The 18282-nt window shown below is 41.3% G+C and overlaps 1 protein-coding gene across 9 annotated transcripts in view; it reads left to right on the top strand.

Moving 5' to 3' along the window:
- Positions 1 to 18282, top strand: part of RAD50 (RAD50 double strand break repair protein) — a 219173-nt gene that overhangs the window by 95075 nt on the left and 105816 nt on the right. For all 9 annotated transcript variants that reach the window (XR_006605369.1, XM_013052521.2, XM_013052517.2 and 6 more), the window contains one exon: positions 133 to 193. Coding sequence is in view for 6 of the 9 variants with exons in the window: in XM_013052521.2 (XP_012907975.1) it covers positions 164 to 193 (30 nt within the window). In the remaining 3 variants the exon portion in view is untranslated. The remainder of the gene's footprint in view (positions 1 to 132; positions 194 to 18282) is intronic.

Genomic DNA, 18282 nt, shown 5'->3' with positions numbered 1-18282 from the left:
AATGAAATATGGTGGCTACAGAATAGGAGAAAATATTTGCAAATTATATATTGAACATATATCCAAAAATGGGCTTACATATAGAATGTAGAGGTCACCTCTTATCTACAGTTTCGCTTTCTGTGTTTTCAGGTACCTGTGATCTAGTGTGGTCCAGGAGCAGATGGTCGTGCTTCTGATATATCGTCTGAAGGTCAGTGATAACTTAAAGCTATGTTACATTGCTTACATCTCACATCATCGCAAGAAGAAAAATGGTATATAATATATGCAGTATAAAATATGTTATAGCTAATAGATAAATAATATATATTGCAGAAAAAGAGACATGTTATTTATAGGGTAGTACAATTTTTTCCCTTTAAATTTTTATTTAAATTCTAGTTAATTAACATACAGTGCCATATTGGTTTTGGGAGGTGAATTCAGACTCGTAACTTACCTACAACACCAGTGCTCATTATAACAAGTGCCTTCCTTAACACCCACCCCCCATGTAGCCCAGCCCCCACCCACCTCCCTTCATCAACTCTCAGTTTGTTCTCTATTGTTAAGAGTCACTTACGGCTTATTTCCCTCTCTCCTTCTTTTTCTTTTCCCCCTTCCTATATGTTCATCTGTTTTGTTTCTTAAATCCCATATATGAGTGAAATCATGTGGTATTTGTCTTTCTCTGACTGACTGACTTTGCTTAGCATAATACCCTCTAGCTCTATTTCACTACTTGCAGATGACATGATACTCTATGTAGAAAACCTGAAAGACTCCACCAAAAAATTGCTAAAACTAATACATGAATTCAGGAAAGTCACAGGATTTAAAATCAACATTCAGAAATGTGCCGCATTTCTATGGGGTGCCTGGGTGGCTCAGCTGGTTAAGCGACTGCCTTTGGCTCAGATCATGATCCTGGAACCACAAAAGCAAATAACCAAAGCAATCCTGAAAAAGAAAAGAAAAGCTGGAGGCATCACAATTTTGGACTTCGAGCTATATGACAAAGCTGTAATCATCAAGACAGTATGGTATTGGCACAAAAACAGACATGTAGGTCAATGGAACAGAATAAAGAGCCCAGAAATCAACCCACAGCTATATGGTTAACTAATCTTTAACAAAGCAGGAAAGAATACCCAATGGAAAAAAGACAGTCTCCAATAAATGGTGCTGGGAAAACTGGACAGCCACATGCAGAAGAATGAAATCAGACCACTTTCTTACACCACACACAAAGATAAATTCAAAATGGATGAAAGACCTAAATATGAGACAGGAAACATCAAAATCCTAGAGGAGCACACAGGCAGTAACCTCTTTGAGCTCAGCTGTAGCAATTTCTTTCTAGACATGTCGCCGGAGGCAAGGGAAACAAAAGCAAAAAAGATCTGTTAGGACTTCATCAAGATAAAAATCTTCTGTACAGCAAGGGAAACAATCAACAAAACTAAAAGATGGCCTATGGAATGGGAAAAGGTATTTGCAAATGACATATCTGATAAAGGGTTCGTTTCCAAAATCTATAAAAGAGCTTATTAAACTCAATACCCCCAAAATGAAACAATCCTATATTGGGTAATACATTTAAATTACTTCAGATTTGTCGTCAGGAGAGAAGGAAGTCTCACTGTTGAGACCAGAAGGAAGTGGAATCACATCTTTCAGGTGCTGAAGGAGAAACAAAACAAAACAAAACCCATAAATCAAAAGTTCTGTAGCCAATAAAAATATTGTTCAGGAGTGAAGGTGGAAAGAAAGACATTCTCAGATGAAGGAAAATTAAAAGAATTCCTTGACAGTAGACCTGCTCAAAAATAATTGCTAAAGGAAGTTCTCCAGGCAGAGGGGAAATGATACCAGAACTTAACTTGAAATATCAGGAATGGTGGCTCAGGCAGTTGGGCATCTGCCTTCAGCTTAGGTCATGATCCCAGGGTCCTGGTATCAAGTCCCGTGTTGGGCTCCCAGTTCAGTGGGGAGCCAACTTAAAAAAAAAAAAAAGAAAGAAAAAAATATCAGGAATGAAGGAAGTTCAATAGAAATGGTAAAATCTGGGTTACTTTAACATTTTATTATTTATTATTTGACATGCTCTTGGATTCTTTAAAATATCTTTTATGGTTGAAAAAAATCATAACATTTTCTGATGGGGTTTGCAATGTATATTTCTATAATAATGAAACTACAACATAAAGAGAGGAGAATAAAGGAACCTGTATGATGGTAAAGTTTTACATTCCACTTAAAAAGATAAAGTATCAGGACACTTAGGTGGCTCAGTTGGTTAAGCCACTGCCTTTGGCTCAGGCCATGATCCCAGGGTCCCCGCGAGCTTGTTGCTCCATGCGGAGCCTGCTTGTCTCTCTGCCACTGCCTGATTGTGTGTGCTCTCTCTCTTTCTCTCTGACAAATAAATAAATAAAATCTTTAAAAATAAAATAAAATAAAAGGAAAAAATGTCTATCCTAAGCAGATCTGAAAAGGTAAATAATTATATTATAATCCGTAGAGCAACCACTTAAAAAAGATAGTTATAAACAAAATAGATGCATTTAAATGGAATACTAAGAAAAAAAATGTTCAAATAATCCAAACATGCAGAAAAGAGAAAATGGAGGGAGGGTGAACAGAGAAACAAATAATAAAATAGTGGACATAAATTCAGTCACATCAATAATTATGTAAAATGTAAATGGTCCAGGAGGACTGTCAGCAAAAATGGTGAAGTTGGGAATTCCAAAAGCCCATCCCTTTACAAATCAGGAAATACAGTGGCAAAAACTGTCAGAATCAGCTTTATTATAACTCTAGAAACTGATAAAAGTTTATAATAACACCAGGGAAATGTTTAATGAAGGAAAAAAAAATGCTACCTGAATTTTGGTAGGACTTTGTGGTGTTTTAACTTAACTAAACCACATTTCCCTCGCTCCAGTTTGGTGAGAGCCTTAAAGACAACAGCTTGCATTCCCAGTGTAGGTTCTTAGTACAAAAGGGAGCAGAATGGGCCTAACTAAAGGAATTGTGGTTGTTTTGACCTGTCCTCTCAAATGCACGGAACATCCTCAAGGATAGATCATATGATAAGACACAAGATAAGTCTTAGCAAATATAAGAAGATTGAAGTCATACCAAGGATCTTTTCTGACTGCAATGGTATTACACTAGAAATCAACAATAGGAGGAAAGCAGGAAAATCTATACAATACGTAAAAGCTAAATAACATGCTTCCGAATAACCAGTGGGTCAAAGAAGAAATCAAAAAGGAAGTCCAAGAATATCTCAAAGTAAATGAAAATAGAAACGTTTTACATTTTACATGCTGTAAAAGCAGTTTATTCTTTTCTTTTTGTTTCTTTTAAGATTTATTTATTTGTTTTAGGGATGTGGGAGAGACAGAGGGAGAGGGAGAGAATCCCGAGCAGACTTCTGGCTGAGTGCAGACCCCAATGCAGGGCTGATCTCATGACCCTGAGACCACGATCTGATTCAATACTCAACCGACTGAGCCACCCAGATGCCCCCTTGTAAAAACAGTTCTGGGAAGGACATGTAGAGCCATAAATTCACATATAAAGGAATTAGAGAGATCACAAGGCACTAGGAAAAGGAGCAAATTAAGCCCGAAGTTAGTAGAAGAAAGGAAATAATAAAGGTCAGGGTGAAAATAAATGAAATAGAGACCAGAAGAACAACAGCAGTTATCAATAAAGCAAAAAGCTGGTTTTATGAAAAGATAAACACAAGTGACAACCCCCTAGCAAGAATGAGGAAAAATAAAGAGAACACTTAAATCCATATAATCAGAAATGAAAGAGGAGAAATAATAACTGACACCACAGAAATACAGGGCATCACAGGAGACTACTTTGAACAATTATATGCCAACAAATTAGATAACCGAGAAGAAATGGGTAATTTCCTAGAATCATAAAACCTATCAAGACTGAACCAGAAAGAAATAGCAGGTCTGAACAAACTGACAATGAGTGAGGAGGTTGAATTAGTAATCAAAAATAAACCTTCCGGGACGCCTGGGTGGCTCAGTTGGTTGGACGACTGCCTTCGGCTCAGGTCATGATCCTGGAGTCCGGGGATCGAGTCCCGCATCGGACTCCCAGCTCCATGGGGAGTCTGCTTCTTTCTCTGACCTTCTCCTCGTTCATGCTCTCTCTCACTGTCTCTCTCTCAAGTAAATAAATAAAATCTTTAAAAAAATAAAAAAATAAATAAATAAATAAATAAATAAACCTTCCGACACAGAAAATACCAAGACTAGATGGTTTCATGGGCAAATTCTACCAAACCTTTAAAGAAAAATTAATGCCATTCCTCAAACTTTCCTCCACATGTGAAGCTGTAAAATGTTTAGAAGCAAACATAGAAGGGTATCTCTGTAACCTTGAATTAAGCGAAGCATTCTGAGTTATGATGCAAAAGCACAATCCATAAATGAAAAGTTAAACTAGGCTTCAAAATGTAAAACTGCTTTTTGGAAGAGACATCATCAAGAAAATGGATAGTCAAGCCATAGACTTCAAAGTATTTGCAAATTCTGTATTGGAGAGGGACACCTGGATGACTCAGGTTAAGCATCTGCCTTCAGCTCGGGTCACAATCCCAGGTTCCTGGGCTCCCTCTGCCTCTGACTCGCCCCCTGCTGGTGTTCTCTCTCTCTCCATCTCAAATAAATAAAAAAATAAAATATTTTTAAAAAATGCTATATTGGATAAAGGACATATCTAAAGTATATAAAGAACTCAGAGGGCTGAAAACAGAAAACAAAGAAATGAGAGAGAATAAACAAAGAACAAAAAGTGAAATAGCAGACCTAAGCCATAATATATTAATAATTACACCAAATGCAAATGTTTTGGTATCATTAGCCATTAGGTAAGTGCAAATGTACTGTGATGAGATACCACTCCATGTCTAATAGAATGGATAAGATAGAAAATATTGGCAAAATGAAGTTCTGGTGGGGAGATGAAGCAACTGCAATTCTCAGACACAGTGGATAGACTATACACCACTTTGGAAAATAATTTGGCAGTTTTTTATAGTCAAACACCCACTTACTATAGGATGCAGTAACCCTACTCCTAGGTATTTGTCCTAGAGAGCTGAAGATGTATATTAAATGAATATTTATAGCAGCTCTATTGATAATTGTCAAATACTAGCAGCAACTCAGATATTCACTGAGTGAATGAATAAACAGACACACACATCCAAGCAATGAAAACTACTCAGAAAAAAAAAGTAAGGAGCACAACATGATTTGAATGAATTTCTAAGTCATTGTACTGAGCAAAAGCAGCCAATCTCAAAAGGCTACCTACCTACTGCCTGATTCCATCAATGTGACACTCTCAGAAAGACAAAACTATGTTGATGGAGATTAGATCAGTAGCTCCCGGGGCCCCGGGGAGGACAGAGGTACAGCTCCCAAGGGATAGCACTTGAGAGTTTTTATTCTGTATCCTGATTGTGTTTGGTGGTTGCACAAATCTATATGTGCATTTTAAGCACAGAACTGTTCATCAAAGTTCTTATTGTCACTGTATGTTAATTTAAAAATAAAATAGGTCACATATGGAATAAACTATTGATACATGGCAACAATACAGATCAATCTCAAGATAATTCTACTGTGTCAAAGAAATCAGGCTGAGTATCATCCCATTTTTATAAAATTCTAGAAAATGCAAACTGATCTATAGTAACAGAAAACCAATCAGTGATTGCCTGAGAGTGAGGAGGTGAGGAGAGCTAATTGATCTGTTCACTATCTTGATCATGGTGATGATTTCACGGACGCATACATATTCTAAACTTAATAAATTGTACACCTTGGGTGCAGTTTCTCCTATCTTAGTTATATCTCAGTAAAGCTACCCTTGAGGAGCATAGGATCCAGGGACACATAAATGGGCAGTTTTGAAACCCAGAGTTATGTGAATGGTAGCTGTGGGATCCAAAGCTGGAACTCCCTTCACCCAGCTGCGAAATCCTCCTATGGCTGGTTACATTTAGCACTCTTTACCTTTTGTAGGCACAACCAGCATCACAGAAAACACACAGCCAGCTATCTCATGATAAGACTGAGCATTTGAAGGAACTTTCCACTCTTTCCCCAGTGCTCTCCCAGCACTGAATCTTTTGTCTTCATGATGTATCCCACCCAAACTACCATTCACAAATTCTGTGACCTTGAGCAAGTTCCATGGCCTCTCTAATCCTCACAGTTCTGAGCATTGATGAAACACAGACAATAAAAGTTCCCCACCTGGCAGGGTTGGTGTGAGGACTGAATGACATCAAGGCTAAAAATTAACAACATGTCCCCATCTGATAGATGATACTTCTGGGAGGATTTTGTCTTATATTGTATATATAGATATGGACTACATCATGCATGTAACACTTTTGATATCAAAAAGAGAGTGAGAGAGAACTGCAGCTCAGGGTCAGGACACTATATCCTAGGTAAGGTTAGATTCTTTCCCATCACATTTACTTCCTGGGGCCAAGACAGAACCCCCATCTCAGTTCACAGATGGGGCCATGAGAGACTCAAAGAGCTCATTGATGACAGAGCTGGAACTCCTGACTCCTAGCCCAGTGCTCTGACAACAAGAGCAGATATCTGGGACCAAGGCCAGACAGGACCCACAGAAATTGTAACCTGGGGGCTGGAAGTGGGAGAATGAAAGAGGTAGTTGATAGGCAAGCTATTTTCAGAGCCATAGCCAGCTGCGGTCTGGGAGCAGGGGGAGAAGGCAGGACGGCATGAACGAGCCACACTGATTACACTCTCTTATTCCTCCGTTATTTACGATTTGGCAGCGCCATGCTAGGATATGAGGGATGAGTAAGATGGCCCCTCTCCCCGAGAGCTAACACTGATACAGGCCAGAGGGACAAGGAGATAAAAAACAGCATTTTGGCACAATTCTAATTCTGTCATCCATTTGGTCCCCAAACATTGGCCAGAGTCACCCTCATCCCCTGGGTTTGTTCTTGCTGCCTATTGGGAAAATGTTTAGCATGGGAAGGAAGAAACTGTGACGCACTGAGTGGTCAAGAGAAGGAATTGAGACCAAGGGTGGGTGCTCTCTAGATCCTCCACACCCTCCCAGCTCAGGGTCCCACCTGACTTCTCTCCTTGACTGGACTCAGGCCACTCCCGAGAGTCAACTGGATAGACACCCAGAAATTAACGACTTCTTTGTCGAAGACAGAACTAAGTCCAAAGACTTAGCTCTGTCCTCACCTGGTGGATGGGCTGCTGGGAGGGTAAGTTTGGGAAGCCTGGGGATTGCGCCTTTGAGGTTCGACAGTTAGTTCTTAACTTCTGTCAGCCACCAGAGGGCGGTGTTGGGGCATCTCAAAACCCCAGAAAACCGTGCCTCAGCCAGAGGACAGTAAACAGACCTTGACTTCCATCACCCAGGCTTCTTTTTTTTTTTTTTTTTTTTCCTGGTATGTTTTAAGCACGTTAAACTCAAAGAATGCTTTGTGTACTAGGGCTTCAATGGCAGCCTTGCAGCCAATTCCAGAATTCCGCGTTAGTAGGAGTCCTTGGGGGAATACCTGGAACAGCCAGTAGAAGGGGTTGGAGAGCTAAGAACGTGGGTCCCTAGGTGAGCAACGAACTGAGAGGTCGCAAAAGGGCTCCAGAAATTGTTCTGTATTAGAAATGAACTGGAACTGGGTGAGGAGGAAGGAGGAGCTGTCAAGATGGCACAAGGCTGGAGAGAAGGGGGAATGCGATGTGGAGTGAATAGGAAAATCCCCCACAGCGGAGAGACCACAGGTATTCAAAGAACAGGAACACTAGTGTTTAGTTTGAGGTGGCTTCTGCTGCAGAGATCTGTGTAGCTGGTCAGCTTTGTTGTGTGGTCAGGACTCCATGAAAGGGCTGCATTCTTTGGGCATGCAGGATCAGATCAGCGCCGGTAGAATGTTAGTATGAACTACACAGTGGGAGCAGGGCCCCAGCAGTTGTCTTGCAAAGCAAAGCCTTTGGGGATGTATAGCCACCTGGGCAAAGGCTTTGGACTTGCACGTGGGCAAAGATGAGTTTGAGCCTGCTCATTCAGGTCTCAGGAGCCAGCTTACCTCTGTGTTACACAAGAGGGCTCCAGGGCCATGATGCGGAAGGTGTGGGGAAAGGAATTGGGGAGCTGAGGTCCAGAGAGCCCCTACCACCTGCAGAGAGAACAGAATTTGAAGAGGGCTTTTCCTGCAGAAAGTGCAGCTGAGTTATGGATCCTAAAGAAACAGAAGGAGCTGCAGGGGTGAGAGAAGACAGATCAGGCGTCCACTACAAGCCATGCGTGACGAGGTCCTGCCTCCTCCAGCTCTTCCCACACCACCACATATTACAGAGACCCAAGTTCAAGCCACCAACCCCTAGAGCAGTAGCTTCCTAACTTATTTCCCTGATTAAACACGAACACCTTATCTCTTTCCACACAGACACAGAGTTCTTTTAAGAAATAAGGCCAGGTAATGACCCTTCTCTGCTTTAAACCATCAGCAACTTCCCATTACTAGGAGAAATGCAGAGTCCTCTCTATGGCCTGCATGGGCTGTCTCTTCCCTCCCTAGCCTCATCTGCCACACAGCCCATGTGTTCCAGCCATCTCTGTCTTCCTGCTCTTTCTCAACTGCACCAAGTTCATTCCCGCTTTGGGACTTTCGCCCTTCTGTTTAGCTGTCTCTTCCCCCACCCCAGACTTCCACACGTATGGCTTCTTTTTGTCAGTTAGCTCTCAAATGTCACCTTCTCAGGCCTTCTCTGACACATAAGGTTACTCCCCAGTCCCTGCCAAATCTCCCTCTATCACAGCAGTCCCTAGCCCTCCTCACTATCTGAAATGGCCTTTGCTTGCCATCCAGTGACTCCCTCTCCACTATGATAAAACACCCTGAAGGCAAGAGCTTGCCTGGCAACTTCACTACTCATCTTTAGTGCCTGGCACCTAGAGGTGCTCAGGAATGATTTTTGAAAGAATAAATGTTCCGCCAACTCTGGTAGGTTTAGTGATGACTTCCAAGGTGAGTTTAATTCTTCCCAAGTGTAGGCAATAGAAGCAGAATTTGAACTCAGGCATCCTGACTTTTGTGCTAATGCTTGAGCTTGGATTAGTTTATCTAGACCTTTGTCTGTTCTTTCCTTGATAGCACTTACTGCAATCAAGTTGTCTGACCCCTCGGCTGGTGTCATGCTGCTAGAATAGGATGGCGTCCTGCCCCCTACAGTGTTGCCAATGCTGAGAACAGCGCCTGGCCCCTTGTCAGTACTCTGTGTTAGCTGGGTGAGTGGATAAACACCCAGTGAGCAGAAAGTGAGGGGTGGCTCTGAGGAACATGAGTGCGCTAGCAGTAGGGGACTTTCCTAGGCCCTGGCCCAGCGGTGCCCAGAACCCACCAAGAAATTGCCTCTTGCTGTTGCAGAAGGCATCTTTCAGGGTGAATGATGGCAGGCTTGCTCGCTTTTATAGCAAGGGAGTGTCATCTATTCTGCAAATCTTCAAACTTGAGGGTCTTCCCTGATGCGGGGCCTGGGTTTGGCCTTGCCCCTGACCGTAGCCGAGAGTCCTGCCTGTCCACTGGGGTGATACCAGGGTTCTGGGTGGATCTGTGGAAACGTCTTCTTTTCCACTCGTTATGTTATGTCAGCACCTTTTCAGCTTCTGAGAAACAGGAAGCACTGTGATGTGTGGTGGGGTTTGAAAGGATGATAAGAGACATAATCACATTTCTTTGAGCATGGAGGACTGGGGTTCCTGTTTGCTCTGACATGAACACATTACCTTTTCCCTTTAGCCAGAATTCTGGAGGATGAGGACTGTGTGGGAAATATGTTTTATGGGGGAGAAGAATAAGGGGATAAGAGCTTTTAAAATTATTGTCATGAAACATTATATGTACAAAAATGTACAGTTTAAAACATAACAAAACTTTTAAAATCCATGTGTCCATCATCCCATCCCTTGAGGTGACTTTCTCATAATATCCCACTCCCTCCCCACCAGAGGCAGCCACTATCTTGATTTCTGTGGTTAATCATTTCTTTGCTATTCTTTATGATTTTATCACATATGTAAATAACCTTAAATTATATATGATTTTATTTTGCCCATTTTTGACCTTTTGAGAAAAATATTTATTCATTTATTTTAGAGAGAGAGGGAGAGAGAGTAAGGGAGGGGTCAGAGGGCAAGGAAGAGAGTCTCAAGCAGACTCTGTACTCAGCTTGGAGCCTTACATGGGGCTCAATCTCACAACCCTGAGATCAGGACCTGAGCTGAAGCCAAAAGTCAGACACTTAACACACCAAGCCACCCAGGTGCCCCATTTTTTACCCTTTTATAAATGGAATCTTTTTGGATATATTTAAGACTTGCATTTACTGTTCAACAAAATGTTTTCAGGCTCATCTGTGTGGACCCGAATAGCTGTACATTCATTTACTTTACTGCAAACCCAATGAATAACTAAATAGGAATTATCTATTTTATACTGACAGGCATTTACTTTCCCCCCCCCAGTTTTAGCTATTAAAAACAGTGACGCTAAAAGGATGTTAGGTAAATGCTAAGAAAATCTGAATAAAGTATAGACTTTTATTAACAATAACGTATCAGTATTGGTTCATTAATGTGACAAATGTACCATCCAGTTGTAAGATTTTCATAGTAGGGGAAATTGGATGTGGAGTACATGGGAACTTTGCACTCTCTTCACAATTTTTCTGTAAATCTAAAATTATTTTAAAATAAAAAATTTCGGGAGCGCCTGGATGACTCAGTCAGTTGGGCATCTTAGGTCATGATCCCAGGGTCCTGCAATCGAGCCCCATGTCGGGCTCCCTGCTTGGCAAGGAACCTGCTTCTCCCTCTCCCTCTGGTGCTCCCCCCTTGCTTGTGCTCTCTCACTCTCTCTCAAAATAAATAAATAAATAAATAAAATCTTTATAAATAAATAAATTAAATTAAATAAAAATTTGATGGGGCACCTGGCTGGTTCAGTCAGTAAAGTGTCTAGCTCTTGGTCTTGGGTTTGTGAGTTCAAGTCCCATGCTGGATGTAGAGATTACTTAAACATTAAATTTAGTTTAATTTAATTTAAAAATTTGTTAAGGAAAACTCATGGGTGGGGCATCTGAATGGCTCAATCGGTTAAGGATCTACCTTCAGCTCAGGTCATGATCCCAGGATCCTAGGATCAAGCCCTACATCAGTCTCCCTGCTTCTCCCTGTGCCCCTCCCCCAACTTGGCACGCACTCTCCCTCAAATAAATAAAATCTTTTTTTTTTTTAAAGATTTTATTTATTTATTTGACAGACAGACATCACAAGTAGGCAGAGAGGCAGGCAGAGAGAGAGAGAGGAGGAAGCAGGCTCCCCGCCGAGCAGAGAGCCCGACGCAGGGCTCGATCCCAGGACCCTGGGATCATGACCTGAGCCGAAGGCAGAGGCTTTAACCCACTGAGCCACCCAGGCGCCCCATCAAATAAATAAAATCTTTAAAAAAAAAAAAAGATAAAAGAAACTCCAGTGCTTTTATGAGCAGACTTTCTTAAATCTCTCAATACCCGTGTGCAAGAGTTTCTTTAGAATGTATACCAGGTTGAAATTCTGGGTCACAGGGTACACATGTCTTCAATGTCCTTAGCTCTGCATTTCGAGAGTAACAATTTTTCCTGTCCCACACACAATGTATAAGAATTCCTTTTACTTCACATCCTGGGCAAAACTTGTGATATCTGGACTTTTTAAATTTTTGCCGGTCTGGTGGGTGTGAGATGCTATCTCATTGTGGTTTAATTTTGTATTTCCCTGATTACTAACAATTTTGAACATCTCTTTATGTTTATTGGCCATCTGTGCTTCCTGTTCTGAGAATTTGCTCACTCATGTCATTTACCTTTTTTTTTCTAGTGGGTTATTTATCTTTTTCTTATTGAGGGCTTATCTTTTTCTTATTAAGAGGACTTTGTTACTCATTCTGAAAATGAATCCTTTGTCATTTATACGTAACACAAATGTATGTCCTAACTTACAACTTTTCTTTTACTCAGTAGATTTGTTGACTGTTGAGTATATATATCTTTTCCTTACTGATCTATGCTTTGAGGGCTTTATTTATGAGATCCTTCTATTCATTCTGGAGAGTTCTTGTTTGCTCCTTTAGATCCACTTCTTTGCACTTTTCTGTGGCCCTGGGTAGGGGGAAGACTTGTCTGGACTACATTAATGACTTCTCTCCTGGATTCCCCTCTGGGTTTGATCTTGAGGATCCCGAACAGGCAAACTAAGGGTGGGAGCTAAATGAAGTCAAGGTGTTTGTCTTCCCAAACCTCTCCTGGTAAGGCTGCTGCAAGTTAGCTGTGTCCCTGACTAAAGATCCCAGCTCCTACCGGTGGCCCTTTCCCCACAGCCCTCTGTGTCTTGGAGTTTGACCAACTATCCCTCTCCTGTTATTAGGCCTAGAGGATTGTGTTTTCCCTCCTGGACTCCCTGCATCCTGTTCTCACTGTTAAAATGGCCCAAATAGTAAATAACATTTCCTCAAATTACCCAGTTTTCCAGAATTATTCCAGTTGTCTCCTGAAAGATATGCTCACTCCAAGGTCATATTTTTATTTTACTTTATTTCTTTATTCACTTATTTATGTATTTATCTTTGAAGTAAACTCCATGCCCAGTGTGGGGTTTGAACTCACAACCCCAAGACTAAGAGTCATGGTGCCCTTCTTTCTTCTTTCTTCTCTTCTTCTTCTTCTTCTTCTTCTTCTTCTTCTTCTTCTTCTTCTTCCTCTTCCTCCTCCTCCTCCTCCTCCTCCTCCTCCTCAAGACTTACTTATTTATTCGAGAGAGAGAAAGCATACATGATCAGGAGGAGGGGGAGAGGGAGAGAGAAAGAGAGAAGCAGACTCCCTGCTGAAGCAGACTCCCTGGCGTGGAACTCCATCTCATGACCCCAAGATCATGCCCTGATCTGAAATCGAGGGCTGGACACCCAACCAAATGAGCCACCCAGGCGCCCCATCCCATCTTTAAAAAAAAAAAATTATCTATTGGTCTCTCTCTCTACCTGTCCTTGACACTCCCTCTCTTGCCCTTGACACTCCCTCTCTTGCCCTTGACACTGCTGACACTTTATATGAGATAATTCTTTGCTGTAGGGGCTGTTGTGTGCAATGTAGGATGTTTAGTAGAATTCCTGGCCTCTGCCCATGAGATCATGGCAGTAGCCTCTTTTTTCTCTCTAACTGTGACAACCAAAAATTGCCACATGTTCTCCCAGGGATGGGGAGGGTTAGGGGGGATTGCTCTTTGTTAAGAACCACTGCTCTACCCTATGTAAAGATCTTGTTGACTTAATAAAGTTTGATTATCTCATGGGGCAAGATCACCCACTCTGATCTCCTTCTTTAGAATTATGTTAGCTGTTCTTGGACCCTAATTCTTCCATGTACATTTTATTTTTTTTTAAAGATTTTTATTTATTTGACAGAGAGAGAGATCACAAGTAGGCTGAGAGACAGGTAGAGAGAGGGGGGAAGCAGGCTCCCCTCCAAGCAGAGAGCCTGATGCAGGGCTCAATGCCCAGGACCCTGAGATCGTGACCTGAGCCAAAGGCAGAGGCTTAACCCACTGAACCACCCAGGCATGCCCCCCCCCCCGCCATGTACATTTTATAATCAGCTTTTTAAGTACCATGAAAAAAACTGTTGGGATTTTGATAGGTTTTGTATTGAATTTATAGATCAGGTTCCAAATTATGGTATTGACTTTTTGTATCCATGATCATGGTGGGTATCTGTGTTTGTTGAGGTCCTTTTAAAATTATTTCAATAAAACTTTAAATCAGCTTTCAGTAAAGTTCACATTTTGTTAGATTTATTCTTTGGCACCTTATAGTTTTCTAAGTGTTATAAATGATATCTTCTTTAAGATTATATTTCTATTTGTTAGTGATGTGTAACAATGTAATCAATTCTTTATATTGATCAAGCAGTTTGATAACTTCTTTTTTTAAGATTTTATTTATTTATCTGGTAGCATAAAGAGAGAGGGAGTACAAGCAGGGAGAGGGGGAGAAGGAGAAGCAGGCTCTCCACTGAGCAGGGCGCCTGATGTGGGGCTCAGTCCCAGGACCGTGGGATCATGACCTGAGCCAAAGGCAGACGCAGAAGGACTGAGTCACCCAGGAGCCCCTAGTTTGATAATCTCTTATTACTTATAATCATTTACTACCCCTATGTCCTTTTGGGTTTTATTTTTGTCATTTTGCATCATCTATCTATCTATACACACACACACACATACAAATATTTGTGCATATACACAAATATATATATACACACACACAGACATTTGTGTCTGTACATGAATTTTGTTTTTTCTGTTAAAATCCTTACATATATTTTATAATTATACTCTTGTTGCAAAGGCCAGTACCTGCAGTCACAGTTTTTAAACAAAATGGAGTTAACATTATCCATGCTCACCAGTAACCCCTATAAAGTCTGTGCAAATTGGAAAAAGAAGCTTCTTCCTCAATACCCTTTACTTCCATCTGGTAGGAAATTATCATGATACATATTCAAATCCACAATGTCTATGATGTAAAATGTGCTCCCTGGGAGTGTGCTGTGCACATACAGTGGTCCTGCACATTCTTGCATTGGTTCCTGGCTTTATTTATTTATTTATCTATTTATTTATGGGAGGGGCAGAGGGAGAGGGCAAGAGGGAATCTCAAGCAGGCTCCGTGCCCAGTGCAGAGCCTGATGCAGGGCTCGATCCCACAACCTCAAGAGTCACCACTTAGCTGTCTGAACCAGCCAGGCATCCCCACATGTTATGTTTATACATTCTGAATTTGGATCGATAACATTTTCTTTACAATTTTTACATCCATGTTCATGAGTGACTATCGCATCATAATTTTCTCTATTTTTTTTTGTGATGCCTCCCTCTGGTTTTACTAATATGTACTAGCCTCTCAAAATGAGTTGGAAAATACTGTGTTTTGTTTATTTTCTGTATGAGTTTACATATGTTTCGAATTACATGTAATTTGAAAGTTTGGAAGGACTCACTCATAAAACTGTCTAGGCTTTGTGTATTCTTTGTGGGAATATTTTAAATGATTAATTCAATTATTGGAATGGTTATAGAACCCTTTGTATTCTTGCATCAGTTTTTATAATTTAAATTTGCATGGGGCACATGTTTGTGTGCCTTCTCAGATTTGCTCCACTTTCTCCTTTCTCTCTCTTGGTCAGCATCTCACTCACACCAAGTCACCTTTATGCTTCCAGGCACAGTTGAAATGCCACACTATGTGGAATGAAGGTTGGCTCCCAAGCGGCTGCTAATGACATTGCCAATAATGCAACAGAGGTGAATTTGACTAATAGGATGTGGCAGACAAAAGGGAGCCTGGCATATGAATTCCCTTCTCCTTTGCCCTTTCTCTGTGCTGCTCTGCCTTCTTTCAGCACTCCTGCAGAAATTCCCTGGGATAAGCACATGTACCTGCAGGGAGATTTGCTATGCTTGCTCACACCTTGGTGTGAAGTTGGGGCCAGTATGCTAATGTATCACACCACACTGCTGCATGTCTTTCTTGCCTCACCTCCCTCTTTCCCTCAACCTAACCAATATAAGCTTATAACTCCCAAATTAAGTGTCCGCTCTTTATTGCTTGCCTCAGGCTCTGCTTTCTGAGGAATCCCCAGCTATGGACAGTTGGTATCAGATGTAACAAACCCTCGAAATGAAATTTTGAAGTTTAATTGCTCACTTCTCTGAAATAATAGGAACCTATTGCTGATACTATGCAGATTGACTTCTAGCATGCAGTGGCTTTGGAGGTTGGTTTTTTTTTAAGCTTTTAATTAATTTGGATAAAGTGCAGATGGGGAGCAAAGCAATGGAAGACGAAGTGGGTGAAATATATGGGAGCTATGTTAATTGCAATTCAATTGCAACTGCAAAGCACAATGACTCTTCTGATAGCCCTGGAGACCTTACCAAAAAAGAGTGATAGGCTCAGAAAAATCTAATTCCGATTTAAAGTACACTCTGAATGCTAGCAGACTTCCATGGCAACTCTAAAAGAGACCCTTGGTGCACTTGGGTGGCTCATTCAGAAGGGCATGAGACTCTCGATCTTGGGTCATGAAATTACACCACATTGGGTGTAAAAATTACCAAATAAATAAAACTTTAAGAAATGGAGACCTTTATCTCTTGCAGCCACAGGGCAGACTGAGCTGCGAATTATGCTCAGGGTCTGATCATTTGTAGGTCTTTGTAGAGCTTCAAAGGAGAATAGTTGTGCACCTATGGCAAAGTGTAGGACCTTATAACAAGAGTGTGGGACTGTAAGACTTGAGAAAGGAACACATGGGTGAGAAAACCTGAGACTCTTGAAACCCCAAATTCTTCTGAGTTCTCCTTAACTGGAAGTAGCAGCCCTTTCCCCCTTGCCAAAGTGGACTATTTTCTCCTTGCTTAAAGAGAGAAAAATTATTTCTCTTGAAACAGGTGCCTCCCAAGATGATATTTTTTCTCCTCTTCACACTCCCCACTATCTGCAGGTCAGTAATCAGAATTAGAGCTCAGAATGTTCATATCAGTTAGGGCCCAATCAGAAGACAGAAACTATACCGGCTATTTCAATAGAGAGAATTGAATATAAATAATTGTTAAGCAGGTATCAGATAACTGGAGAGGCAGAAAGGGAGCAATGAGGTATTATGAAGGTGGTGATTTGTGGGAAGCCGCTATTGCCCTTATTCCTGGAGATCAAAGGGAAGAGGTTAGAATTATTAAAACACACAACCTTAGGGGAAGGAACTCCCAGACTTGAAGATCAAAGCTCAGCAGCTGGTGGTGTTTCTGAGCTCAGAAAAGGGGCAGATGGTAATAAGATTCAGATCTTTAGGAGGGAAGGTGCTGGTTGAGTGGTGCCAGGGTCTTGGGAGTCTTGGGATGAAATACTCTAAGGTTTTTGAATGAATGTTGGCAAAACTACAAACTGTAACCGGTTTCTTCTACTGGAGTGAACTGCTGCTGCCAGGGTAACACTAATATTAGGATTAGGAATGTAAATGACAGGAATCAGAGGCAAAAACAAGGAATAGTAGGAATGAGCAAGTCCCTTCTTCCTCCAGCCTCCTAGTGTAGCGCCCCCTACTGATAGATCCTAACAGAGAATCAGCTGACAAGAGAGAACCTTGTTCACAGGGTCCCAGGTCTACTAGAGTATAGAAGGTGTGTTCGAAGGTGAGAGGCATTAGCTTCCCAGCTAACATTCAGGTGTGTTGGAGCTTACAGATATGTACTGTCAGAATCTAACGCCAAGTGGATCCTGTTAGTCCAGAGGAATAAAGAGTTGAGTAGATAGAGTTGAATTCATTGATGGGGGGGCTACTCACTATGATGCAGGATTTAATGTTTTGTCAAGAACATTCAGAGCTTATCCTAACAGTTTACTGGAACTTCAAAAGATGAAATGGAGATGCCAGAATTTCCTTTCCATCGTGTTGAAGATGAGGGCAGATAGCTCAGGAAGTAGGAATACTAGATAGATGTATTGTATATGGTCTGAGTACCCACTATCTGGCCATGTTCTCTGTAGGTCACAGAGAGCACTCCTTTTGCTATCATAGCACATGACGCCTTAGTGAGGAGAAACAGGCATCATTGCAAAGGTTGGTAGTAGAAGTTCTCCATAAGCTGGATTGAAGGTGGGGGATGCTGCCATTGACATGGGCTCCCCGATCATCAGTGGGCAAGATGGAATTTCTAGGAAGGCAGAGGCCAAAGTGGTCATAATTACTACAATGAGCAGTCAGGCTATATAAAGTAACTTTGACCCTTGGATTTATAGTGGTGGCTAATATAGTAAAGCATTTCAAGAGGCAAGAGAGGTAGATAATTGATCAACATGCTATTCAGTGTATGGGTAGTTAGATACAATCAAAAGCTTGTGGTTGATGTGTGCAAGAGCCATCACAATGAAAAATCAGACCTTTCATCCATCTCCCAGATTCCAGTAACCATTCATTAAATAGGAGGGACTCTAGAATCCTACTTAATGGAGTAAGCTTTCTTTCTTTCTTTTTTTTTTTTAAGATTTTATTTATTTATTTGACAGACAGAGATCACAAGTAGGTAGAGAGGCAGGCAGAGAGAGAGGGGGAAGCAAGCTCCCTGCAGAGCAGAGAGCCCGATGTGGGGCTTGATCCC

This window comes from Mustela putorius, unplaced genomic scaffold (assembly GCF_011764305.1).
Source record: "Mustela putorius furo isolate JIRA1106 unplaced genomic scaffold, ASM1176430v1.1 tig00000145_pilon_pilon_pilon, whole genome shotgun sequence".
In the NCBI taxonomy this organism is placed as follows: Eukaryota; Metazoa; Chordata; class Mammalia; order Carnivora; family Mustelidae; genus Mustela; species Mustela putorius.
Note: the sequence above shows the minus strand (reverse complement) of the source record. Positions and strands in the feature narration are given on the sequence as shown.